We start from the raw sequence: 13218 nt of genomic DNA, 5'->3' as shown, positions 1-13218 counted from the left end.
GTGTTCACTTTCCCATGCAGAGAAGAGGGTTGCCTGGAACACTCCCTCATTCTTCTATTAAATTCACCAAGGCACCCTTCTTTGTATAATAAATAACATGTCTCCTTTTCTAGATGTATCTTCATTCAGTTTCTACTACTATTTTAGAGCTGGAACTTCTTGGTGAGATGGCTGATACCCAAACCCTAGCCTCTTCATCAGGATGCTCAAGTGTTCTGTAGTTTTTCATTGTTTGGAGAAAAACTCCAGGTACTTACTGGGTTGAGTACAACTGTGAAGAAAAGTTCACCTCCTTGAATACTTTTATCCAGTTCTTTAGGGCCTCCTGGATATTCTTTGTAGAAAATTGTGTGAGTGAAAAGCCCACAGGTCTGCCTCGGAAGAACCTGAAGGAAAATGAACAAGGTAAAAAAGCTCCTTTCAACTAATTACTTTGTGGACCACTTTTGTGTTCATAAAAAATGATTACAAGGTAACGTTTCTTAATTGCAGGCCTGAAAAAATCCTCACACTCTTGGAAAGAGAAAATGAGATCAGTGCAGAAGACATCATGAGACAAATTGCAAAAATATTTTAAAACTAAAATAGACTTTGAATTTCCACTTTACATCTCCAAGTACTTCTGTTAGGGCGCCTAATATGTTTTAGCATCTTAAGAAATAAAAGGAAGAAGAAATGAGACTAAAAATACTGAAATTAACTGTGCTACATTATCATCTTCATTGGCTAAAATGTAAACAGTAATACCTTCTGCCAAATTCTATACACGCTTTAGAATGTCAATTATTAACTTAACGTGCCTATTAGGAAATTGACATTTAATTTAGAACAAATGTATGAGACATAAATTATAGTATCTGTTTTAGTCTGAAAGCACTACTGCAAGATGTAGCAATTGTTCAAAATTTTAGGTGTGAATCCTGCCAGTACAAAGAATAGAAAAAAGATTATCATTTGGTAATTAATTCTTATTTCATAAATAAAATGATAAATAATCATTGAAGTGAAAAGTCTTTTATCCTTTGTATATTAGTACTCAAAGTGACAGAAAAATCAATGAATATATTTTGGGAAACTACACATTTTTATCAGCATACACAGGTAAGAAGGTGGATACACTGTGTCAGCTTCAGAAGTCTAGAAGCTTAACTAAGTAACTCAGCAGCTCTCCATCCTCAGGTTTACAGGGCATTACCTCTCTGGATAATTGTCCACTGTGTCAATTTGAGAAGGTCAAAAGTTTAACTAAGTGATTTATCAGGGGGCCCGGGTCCTGATTTTGTAAACATCCTCAGCCTGTGCAAGAGGAGGGCACAGAGATGGTGTGAGTGCTACACCTGCCCAAGGTGTAGCCTACTTACATTATAAGGGAGGAAAGGAGGCTTGCTCTTCCCCACTTTTGCTTTTGTTTCTTTGTGGTCTTCCACCACCTGAAGTGTTGCCGCTGTGCCATGCTACCCTGCCTCGGATCCTGCTGATTACAGACGGAAACCTCCACAAACTGTGAGCTAAATAAAACTTTCTTTCCTTAATTCTGGGTGTTGAGTATTTTGTCTTAGCAATGAGAGAAAAATAACGAAGACAACAGGTAAATCTGTTGCTTATTTCTATAAGCATACAGATCTTCATTTTTATTATTTTGATTCTTAAAACATATTTGATTCAGCAACATTTTCAAAATATTTCTAGTTCAAGATGTCCTTGTCTTGTAGCCATCTACAAACATACAAATTATTTATTGCTTTAATTTTGAATATATATTGTAATGAATTTTTATCTAGTTCTTGGAATTTCTTCTTAGGAAATGTCTCAGCACAATCAATGTATCATATATTACTGAGTAAATAAAAACTATGAATCCATTTATTTTACTAAATTGGTAAGTCATACTATTAGAAACTGTTTTATCTTGGGATAGTTCAAAGAACTTCAATTTAATTCATGAGATATTAACTTTCTTTGAAAACAGTAGACCTTTTGAAAATATCATTATAAGATCAACAACAAAAAGAGCTTTTAAAAGGCATTCTAACTGAATTGACTATATTTTCTAACATGTCTTGAATGTCATTTTTTAGAAATTAAAAATTTCTATAATATTTCATTTATTTAACAAATAGTTATTCCAAACTCTGTACTAGTCCATGCGACCATATGAAGATAAATGTTTTCTATATTTGAAGAATTTAAGATACATATCCAAAGCTAAATAATGAAATGCTCACATGTAATTGAATGTCAGGTTAGTGTAACATTTTAAAAATGTGTGACTCTAAATCACTTTTAGGACTCAGTTTGATTATATTTTTGGAAAATTATACAATTCATATAGAGCTGTCTGCAAAGCCTGGTTGCCCAGGTAATTTTCTGCTAAGTGGAAAGAGAAGTGAAAAGTAATTGAGTTAAGTCTTCTTAAATTATTTAAGTTTGAATATAGTGAAGAGAAAAATTCCGGCTTTGTTGTTCAACTCCAGAAAAGACTACGATTGGGAGTATAAGCTTCATCATAAGAGGCAGTGAATCACTAGGGGAGGCAGTGGACCACTCAGGAGGTTAAGGAGATAATCAGGAGTGTCATGAGGGTCATACATACTCCACTGCCAAGACACTTACTATAATGCTGTAGGAGGACACAGAATATGTTACTTTAAATAGTTTTCTAATGTTAGAGAAGGAATCAGAGACTCTTTTTTTATTTTTGGTATTTTGCTGTGGATTATGCTCTAGATACGGTTCTTGGAGTATAACATTATCAATTTTAAACTTTTAGACACTGAGGAACTCCTGGAAGCCTTCTAGCTGCATGCTTATGAAAGCCTCTGTCAGCAAGAATCTTGGCCAACAGTACCTGAAGTCAATTTTTTGTAACTAAGGCTTTGAATCATGATGCAAAGCTGTCAACAGAGCTTGTGGTTAGTAAAGACCACCTGGCACTGTCAATAGGATTAATGGGACCTGTGCCAATGGGCATGTCTGCTGGTAACAGTTACTAGAAAGTCAGAGTATATCTGACTGCTTAGAAGGCTCTGGGTCTCTCCAGGGGTCATATTTAAACAACCAGGGATAGAATAGAGAGTCCTGAGATTCAAGAAATTACTTTCTGTAAGAAGATAAAAATTTTCCCATTGGAAAATAAGAGACTCAGAAACTTTAGAGTTAGGACTCAAACACCTTGAAATACATGATTTTTATATTCCCAGAGAACAAAGGAGAATAAGATCACTGCAGGCTGAATTTGTTGTTGAACTGATATATACCAAGGTGCTTTAGAGTAAATTATGTATGATATTATACTTAATATTGAAGAACAGAGGGTACAGAAATAGGTGTCTCCAGTAAGTCCTCCAAGGTGGAAAGAATGGTAAAAGCTTAGAAACAGCAATGCTGCTGTAGACCTGTTTGGCTAACGTAAGTGTAGAAGTGTCACAGAAATGGAAGGAAGTAAGGTAGATTTAGTCCAGCCTATTTTCAGGACCTGGAAGAGCACAAAAGGGCAGGGAAGCAACTGTAGCTAATAAAGGTTAGAAATGTTAGAAAGGTTCAGACTGCAGTAGTGGTGGTGGGGTAGATGGAGGCTATCAAATAGACAAGGAAGGAATTAGCCCAACAGTTAACACAAGCAAACCAGAGCAGGTAATTAACACACTGGCTGTGCTAAAGCAAATGAAAAGACATTATAAAGAAATTACTGATGGAATTTAGAGACTCATTGGAAATGAGATCTTACATGATGTTCAGATTGCAGAACTGGATTGGGAATGGCAGCATCAATAGCTGCTTTGGAAGGGAACATAATGAGTTTAAGTCTTTTGAGTTTGATTTATGAAGGGGTCATTAAAATTGTTTTCCTCACATTAAATAACAAAAGACATATCTGACCTAAGGTTTACACCTCAGTTTCTCGCTCACTTTTTTAATACCCCAAGAGTCAATGTGAGGACTCTTGGGGTATCGAAGTCTATCTTCATTTGGATGGCTCCTAGCCCTTTCCTCATTGTCTTGTTGAGTAACCTAGTGCTTGTTGAACACCTCTCACTTGGAAATTCATATGCGAGCGCTTGCAAACCAAATATAGAGGCTTTCTGTAAAAATAGAACCACAAGGATAGCTCTAGCAAAATGAGAAATCTGTTAGAGCTTTTATTATCTGCTTTTATTTTACTATGGATATCTAACACATTTATTAGTTATTCATGCATTTATAATACATGTTTTTTCAGGAAAAAAAATATGAACATATCTCAAGGGAAAGATCCCAGCAAGTTTTCTGGCAGTACAGAAAGATACAAAACAGAAAAAAAAAAGACACTTTAGTCTTTATAGATTTAAATTCACTACTATGAGTGCCTATTGTTTTAAGATGACAAACAAGAATTTAACTACTGTTAATTATTTTAGAAGGCAGGTCTTTAAAATTTTCCCTAGTCAGAAGTGCCAGCAGCTTAAAGCATAGTAAGTTCATTTTCTTACTGGTCAGACAAAGGGCAGGCTGGGATAAAATGTGACCTTTATATCTCCATCTAACATTTATAACATTGTTTTATTGACGGAAAAGTCCAAGTGTGACGTGAGCCAAGTAAAATGTGATTATCCACTCTAATTTTTGCAGCTAGAAAACTAGAAGGAAGTCAGTTATACCTAATTCCAAAGAATAGTGTCGTCCTTGTTTTTCATTTAGTGATAGTTCTAATCTATCACTTTGAGAGTAGTCAGGAGAGCCATTCCCATCTTTCTCTATTTTCCTTGGATTTCTGGCTCAGGAAACACTAAGAGTTGATTGCTTATTTGGAGAAGTCTCACAAAGCACTAGCTATTAACATATTTTGATAATATACATTTGAACACCAGTGTAAAAGACAAAGCAAATTAGAGATGCTCTGGAGACTTTTGGCAATGAATAGAAATTATTTCATTGATATTATCTGTCATCTGTTCTCTGCATTATCATCTGATGTTGACTATACAGGACTCGGCATGCAGCATTTTGCTACAGATAGTTTAGCTTTCGTTTTTTTTTTTAAGGTTTGCATAGTAAAAGAAGTTTGACTGATTAAGGGCAAAATGATTAATATAGGGAGAGGTAGTTTTTCTTTTACTTAGTAAATAAGTTTTTGAAGAAATGATGGCTTCTAAATCCTCTGAAACTTGATGTAACATTTTTAGTATTTTTACAACATGGTCTGCTGATCAGCACTATAAAAAAAAACCGCATTAATTAGAATATCCTTTGCTTCAATATGGCAAACATGTTCCCTACATGATACCTGGAGTTTTTCCTGTATTCAAGATTTTAATTTTTACACTCTCTTGTTTTTTTCTTCAAGCAAGGAATATAAATCTAGCAGAATCAGAAGTAATTGAGAAAGCTTACCATGATGTTTTTGTGAATGAACCCCCTCCGATATCTAGCTGGTTTCAGATGTGGATATTCTTCAGTGCTGGTGATTTTAATATTCCAAACCTTCTTCCAAGCCTCGTAAAGCTGCACATGTACAGGGTAGACACCAGAATGGTGTGGGGCCACTGCGTAGCCCATGTCAGTAGGAATGCCATGCTCCTAAACCAAACAGACATTAGATGTGGGAATATCTGAAGTGACCATATTTTTACCCAAAAATTTTCAAATGTACTATTTAAAAGTACATTTGCTTAGTAAATCCACCATTACCTATTGTTTGGTAAAATTCAAATGATAGGTATTAAGATCTCTAGAATTCCTTAAACTAGGTAACCATTCAGCAGTACGGAATGAGATACAAATATGTATAAAAGATGAGACAGACAATGACCCAAACTCTTCAGCACATGCTTCTTAAAGCTGTCTATTTTCCTTCTGCTCACAATTCATTGAGTTAAATAACAAACATTTGCTTACAAATTATATTCAGCATGTTTCCCAGAATAAAACATGTTTATTAGAGGAACAGTGAACATTACAAGTTCACTAGGCCCGCCGACAGAATTTTATTTTGTTTATGGCACAGTTTCCATCATTTTTGTCACAGTTTTGTGCTCTCTGAATATATGGACCAGCAATAATGTTGCCGGTCTCAGGAGAAATACACTTTTCACTGAATAATGTACTAAAAGTCTGTAAAGTAATTTTATTTGGAGTAGTAGAAGCCCTCATAATGAAAGTAGAAAGTATGGAGAAAGCTAAATTACAGAAAATTAGTTGTTTTTTATAAAACTTTCAAAGCAACACACACACACACACACACACACACACACACACACATTGTACTTGTGGAATACCTAATCAGGTATCACAATGTTTTTTATTTAGTTGGACCTGTAGTTCCAAAATACACTAATGTGAAATCTGTGGAGAGAGCTTGGGACAACTGTATTATGGGAACTGTTCTCCACCTGAGATGACCCATTAACCTTGACACATTGCTCTTTGACATAGTGGATAACTGCATAGGCACAAAAGAAGCAACTTATCTTTTCAAAAAAGGACACCTGCAGTTTCATTGATTTTAACATATATCTTTTCTCCTGAATGATGTTTTTTTCGAAAATTTTTCAGTTTATGTTTTTCAACTGCTCAACAGGCTTCCGGGGTTTCACTTAAATTGGCTTCCTTTGAATTGGTCATGGCTCTCTTCATGCCAAAGAGCAATTTCACATACTGAGAACCATAGAATTAGGCTGCTAAGTGAACAGAACTGTAGAAATGTGCACTAAAAGGACAAGAACAAAGTCTAAGAGGTATGTCTAGCTTTGTCTTTCAACCTAAATAGCAACAAAAGAGGAAGGAAGTCAATGAAGAACAGAAGAAAACAGGATGCCAGTGGCTTGCCATTACCATAGCATCTATTCAGATTTCTTCAAATGGCATAAAAAGTCTTCAAAATTTGGTTCCAACTGAGGAACTATCTCAGTTACTTTTCTCTTACTACTGAGACAAAATATCCAACAACCAAAGTTAAAGGAGGAAAGGTTTATCTAGCTCACAGTTTGCAGAGGGTTCAGTGCACAACTGGCTGGCTCCAAGGCAGAGTGGCTTGGCAGAGGGGCATTGCAGAGGAGAACCATTTGTGGCAGTAGGTGACACCAAAAGTAAACAAGCAAGAGAAGACTTTAACAATGTCTTTCTGTCTCCTCTATCTTATCCTAATTGTTGGGATTAGGGTGGTAATAAGCCAATCAGTGGACTAATTTATTAATCATACACCCTTAACACAGCATCACACACTCTAAATTCAGCCACCTCTGAAAAAGCCCTGTGATCACATGAAGCTTTAGAGGGCATCTAGACACAAACCATAACAGCACATTGTATAATCTAACATCATTCATACCCTTCTTCCCAAATGGTCATAATGTCCTTCATGTTTTGCCTGTACGCTGTACGTGTTGTCTCCCTTAATTGAAACGTTATGTTCTTCTTATAAACTTCATTCACTGCTCAAAACTTACTTTAGTCAACTGTAGTGGAGGCTGCTAAAAATGACAACCACCACATTGCTGCCGTGAGAGAATGGCTGGTGTGGGGTGTGGACCACACCTGTGTTTCTGAAGGATGAAAGGATGAGATTAATATTCTTCATTTTTTCTGCTTCCTTTTTAGAAGTTTCTATTTCTAGGAAATTATTATTATATCATTTAGAATGCCACAAACATGGAATTGAAATATCTCATTGCTTTTTAAACTGGTTATTAAAAGCTCAAAAAACTAAAAACTGAAGCAAGCTCTTCAACTAAGAGACATGTACCAACATATAATTCATGCAGAAGTCAGTATTCACCAAAAGTAGTTTAAGAACTGAAGACAGTGATAAAGACCAGATTAACAAAAGAATTTCAAATCACAGATATTGAAAGAAAAAGCCAAACAACTGCAAGTTAAGAATTTTTTGAAGAGCATGGGATGAAGGAAAGCTGAAATTAAAAATGATTGGAGCTTCATCCTAAAACTAAACTGTCTGCAAGTCTGTATAAAATTCCATTGATCAAAGTTTGACCTATGGATGGGGATTTAGCTCAGCAGCTTGAGCACTTGCCTGGAAGTGCGAGGTCACGAGTTCAATCCCTGGTACAAAAAAAAAAAAAAAAATTCAAACGGAAGTAGTCAGTTATGTCTTTAGGAACTGCATATAATTAAAATAGTCTGGCACAGCACACATGCCCCTTATTTTGGATTATTTAACAATATTTGGCAACCAACCTATACATAGTTTTTCATTTTCTTTCTAGTTTTTTTCCAAAGCACCGCAATGTTTTCACTTTATTTTTTTTCCTTTTTTTTTTTAATTTTAAAGAGGGTAAAATTAAACACAACAAAACAGAACATAAGAAAGCAATGTGAGACATAAATTTTAAAGCAAGACAAGCAGATATCTTCATTATCTATCATATTGTCTGTTTTCTTCCAAATAGTTGACCATATCTTCACATACAGAGAATTCACATGAAACAATATAGTATAGAACTGATCTGCACAAGATGAGGAAGCCGTTTTAGGTCTTCAAGATCAGACAACAGGGAAGTCAACAATGGCTGTCACTGTGTCTCTCATTCTCTTCAAAATAGGTGTCCATACCTTCACGTATGTTAAGATTAAACAAAACAGGCTAAAATCATTCTGAACAAAGAATAATAGTATTGCTGGATTTCACATCATGATGTTACAGAATCAGCACTGCGTACTGTAGTATTTCTTTTTCTTCAGAGCAGTTGTTCATTTCATCATTCATTATATAATCAGTTCTAATAAAGTGTTTATAGGTTCTCCATATGCATGAGTCTCTACATCTATTTCTATGCTTTCTGTATGAGAGGGAGAAACACAGCATAGCAAGACAAAACAAAATAAATTCCTATAAAAACATGAAGTGAAAAAGTCAAATAAAACCACAGTACAAGGTGATATGATTACTGTGTTGTCTCGTTATCTTCAATAAAATTGTCCATATCATCAGGCATAGTATAATTGAATATAGACATACATAACAGTATTAATAAAAACAAAGCACTGTAGACAGAGTAAAACTTCAAAAGCAGGTAATAATCAAATCAGAGTGGGTATCCTAGTGAATCTTGTCATCTTCAGTGTACTTTCCTATACTCTCAGACTTGATACTATCATTCATAACAGATTTGAATAAAATCTGTCAATACAAAACAGCAATCTAACAAACCAGATTCAACTAAGGTCAGTAATGATAAAACAGTGTAAGTTATACAGGGCTTCAGATTAAGTTAATAGGAAATTAAGGATGATTACCGTACTATATCCTGCTATTTTTGGGATAGCAGTCCGTGCCCTCAAATCTAGTACAAGTAGACCATCTGGAACAGAATTTAATCCATCTAAACAGTGGTGTGAGCAATGTGAGCAATGTGGGTTTTAAGTCCTGATGCACTATTAACAATATCCTGTGCTTTCTTTTTAAAGACAATACCTCCCCTTTCACTCCCACAGGGTGCTGCACATTTTAGGTCCCACTAACTCCCTCAGTTTTTAAATGCGTGGGTGGGGGCAACCTGCTATTTAAGTGGTTCCAAACCTTCTCACTCCTGGACTTGATCTCAAGTTGTACTCCTTTACCTACAAAAACCTCGAGGATTTCCTTTATAATAGCTGAGTAGTTCTCTACTGCACGTAAGTATCCTGTCTTTCCAACCTATGTGCAGCTGTTGGATGAGCTGCCCCTATTTCTCTCTGGTTCCCTGTCACATATTGTTTTCTCATATTTGATCTTTGGTGCATAAACCATTTTTCAGGTTAATTATATTTCCTATACAGAGCATCTTGATGGACCCTACCTCTTAATCTACTCTGCCTCTGTTTGTTTGTTTGTTTCTTTTTTTTTTTTTTTTAGTGTATCAAGGCCATCTATGTTAGAGATTATAGCCAACCTTCTCTACCTCATTTCTGCTGTTATTTTTCTGCTATTGGTTGCCTACTTTTCTCCTTTATTTCATTCTCTGCCCCATTCATTGAGGCCTCAGTGCCACTTTTCCTGAAATCCTGGTATTTTTTTTCTCTCTCTCTGGAATGTCCTTCAGTATTCTCTGTAGGGTTGGATTGGTGGTCACAAATTCCCTCAGTTCCTCTTTGTCATGGAAGCATCTTGTTTCTCCATTAATTTCTAGAGACAATTTTTCAGGGTACGTCAATCTGGATTGGAGATTACTTTCTTTCAGAGCTTGGAATACTTCGCTCCAAGCTCTTCTTGATTTAATTGTCTGTGTTCAGAAGTCTGCTGTGATTTGGATGGGTTTTACTTTATAGGTGATCTGTTTCTTTTCTCTGACAGCTGCTAATATTCTGTTCTTATACTGAGTTTCTGGGATCTTGATTGTTATATGTCTGGACATAGCTCTGTTTTGGTTGTAAGTGGCTGGAGTTCTGTATGCCTCATACATCTGAATATTATTTCCTTTTCCTATGCCTGGGAAGTTTTCTTTAATTATTTCTGTGAATAGCCTTTGTATTCCCTTTGTTTTTACTCCTGCTTCTTCACTCACATTTTTATTAAATTATATATCCTCTTATCATTTTCTAGCCTTTGTATTGTTACTGCCTGTTTCCTTGTTATTGTTAAGAGATCTTTCCTTTCATGATGACACATTGCAAACCTGTCTTTAAGTTTTGATAGTCTATCCTTAGTTTCTTTCAAGCAGTTTTGCCAGCTTTCAATGGAGTTTTTAATTTCCTGGTAATCTCTTTGAATCTGCTTCATGTATTCTAGGTTTTCTTTATATTCTTCATAGAAGGTTTCTCTCCTTTTTTGTGTTCCTGCATTCTTCTGTCTGTGTCTTCTTGAGAGGTGCTTAGCATTTCCTTTATTAATCTACTTATATCTTGCTTTACTTGAATTAATATTTCAGTTTTGAGCTCATCTACGAGGTCCCAAAGATATCTCTTTAAATCCATTGATACTGTGTCTGATATTGCATGTGTGCTGACCTCAATCTCTTTTGTATTTACCTCTCCTGGATCAGTATTCTCAGGGTTGGAGTCTGGGAGCTTTTTAAATTTGTTTCTCTTGTCATGTTTTTGGTTTCTTCCATACAGGTGTATAGTGGAGGTCCCAGCCCCTTTCCTTGTTGGTTATGGTTCTTCTGAAGCATGCTGGCTAGGGATTTCTGCCCTTTCAAGTTTGCTGTTGGTCACTGAGGTGTAAGCAGGGGCAGCATATGCTGGCCTCTCCCCTCCAGGCCAGTCAACCTGTGGGGTTTCACCACATTTGTGTGTGCTGTGCCTACAGAATTGGTTTGGGATGACTTATTGGGTCCCAGCCACAGGTATGACCCAAGCCAAGCAAATCCCACTAATCTGCTCTGGGAAGGGAGTAACTGATTGAAGTCACTGCTGTTCCTATTTCAGACCCGTCCTGCCTGGTTCCAATATGTCGCCCAGTTGGTCGCCCCTTTCCTGTGGGAGGGTCTTGTTCCCAGCACTCACCGTGGGTTAATGCAGGTCCCTCACAGGCTCCGTTCTCTGGCTGGCTGGCCGACCTCTGACTTCAGCGGGACTGCAGCTGCAGCGAGTCATGGTGGCTCTAGTTCGGGTGGCTCTGGTGAGTCAAGGCACTGAGAGTTGGGGTGGCTTCGGCGAGAGCGCCATGGCCACTAATCTTAGCTGCTCCAATGGTAGCCCTGGGACTGTGTGTTTGACCAGATCTTGTTTCCTCCTGGGTCGAGAGGCTCCATCTCCCTCTGTCCTGACCTCTCCAAGATGCTTTATTCTGGTATCTGAGTTGTCTCCCTCAGGGAGGCTCTGTATCCTGTTTATTGATCTGCTATATTTTTGAGTCTCCCTTTCTAATTTTTGATTCTGAAGTTTTATCTTTTATTTGTGTACTGGAATAATAGTGATGTAAAATTCTGGACTCACACATATCTAGCCATTTAACTCTTCCATTTACCATCTGTGTGGCATTCAAAAAATGACTTATAGTCTCTAAGCCTCATGTTCTGTTCTGGAAATTCTGGTCAAAGACTAATTACCTAAAAGAGCTCAGTGGTGGTAATGCATGGAAAACACTCAGTGAGGTTTCCAAAATGTGATATTCACTTAATAAATGCTGCTTATTATTATTGTCACAACTCCTTTATGTTCATTGTTTTTATAAGCTATGATCTTATTACTCACCATAATCTGGAAACTGAAGGGTTACCATTTTGTTTTTATCCCCCTAAGAGATAGATGATGAATTTGGGGATTCTGTCTCATGAGGATTCTGTGGTAAGCTATGACTTTTACTGTAAGCACTTTTTTCCTGGATCTGTAGAATCTCAGATCCAGGAATTCTGTAATCTACATAAAAATTTTGCTAGTGGAAGAAGATATAGACTAAAAGAACTGGGGAATATGGCTATGTTAGTATAAAATACAAATTAAATACTTTAGAACATATATAAGACTCAGTCTGAAAAATGTACTCTTCCATCTCTCAGTCCCCAAATCCCCTCTTTCTTTTTGGTGCCTGCATATTATTAAAGTATAGTTTTAATCATCAACCAGTCAGATGCTGTGTCAAAAGACAGATGATACATTTGATACCTCCTGTTCCTTTCTATGCTAAACTCAACCATTATCCTCCCCTACCAGTACTATTTCTATTACATATTTTAAATCTATCCACTTTTATCCAATTCTATCGTTATCATCTCAGTGAACTTCACTGTGTTATCCCATAGTTATTTGGCATAGGCTCCTAATATTGTACTTATTTCCTCCCTTGCTATCCTTTCCACTCTTTACTCAGTAGGCAAAAATGTTTAAAAGACAAAAATATAATTGTATGTCCTTATATTCAAAGCCTCTCCATTGTTTCCCTTTGCACTTAAAATGTAAAGTTACTAACATAGTTATAAACTTTGCATGACATGACCTTTGCTTCTCAATCTAGCCTCATTTTCTGTTACTTTTCTTCTATCTTTCACTATATTTTAGTCCCAGTAACCTTTTCCTGAAACTCTCCAGGCCCTTTGCTACCTCAGTATTCTGCCATCTATGGTTTTCTCAACCCGCAATGTTCCTACTCCTACTTTTTATCTGAGTAAATCTGTTATCTTGGGGGCTGGGGATTTAGCTCAGCGGCATAAGCACCTGCCTTGCAAGCAGGCAGTCGTGAGTTTGATCCCTGGTACCAATAAAAACGAAAAAGACAAAAAAAAAAATCTGTTACCTCTTCTTTGTGTAATTAATTATCTAACATGTTTCTTCCACAGTAAACAATATGCTTCTTGAAAGAAATAC

General features: G+C 36.4%; 1 protein-coding gene across 4 annotated transcripts in view; it reads right to left on the bottom strand.

The window, feature by feature from the left end:
- Positions 1-13218, bottom strand: part of LOC100719907 (N-deacetylase and N-sulfotransferase 3) — a 179140-nt gene that overhangs the window by 75369 nt on the left and 90553 nt on the right. For 3 of the 4 annotated variants that reach the window (XR_010051437.1, XM_063260706.1, XM_003476959.5), the window contains exons 5-6: positions 5371-5556; positions 258-386 (exon numbers count right to left, since the gene is read on the bottom strand). The exons of the other annotated variant lie outside the window; for it this stretch is intronic. Coding sequence is in view for 2 of the 3 variants with exons in the window: in XM_063260706.1 (XP_063116776.1) it covers positions 258-386; positions 5371-5556 (315 nt within the window). In the remaining variant the exon portion in view is untranslated. The remainder of the gene's footprint in view (positions 1-257; positions 387-5370; positions 5557-13218) is intronic. 4 annotated transcript variants of the gene reach the window in all.

Source organism: Cavia porcellus, unplaced genomic scaffold, assembly GCF_034190915.1.
Source record: "Cavia porcellus strain 051 isolate PalLab524CR breed Dunkin Hartley unplaced genomic scaffold, mCavPor4.1 scaffold_14, whole genome shotgun sequence".
Taxonomy (NCBI): domain Eukaryota; kingdom Metazoa; phylum Chordata; class Mammalia; order Rodentia; family Caviidae; genus Cavia; species Cavia porcellus.
This window is presented reverse-complemented; position numbering and strand designations above follow the sequence as displayed.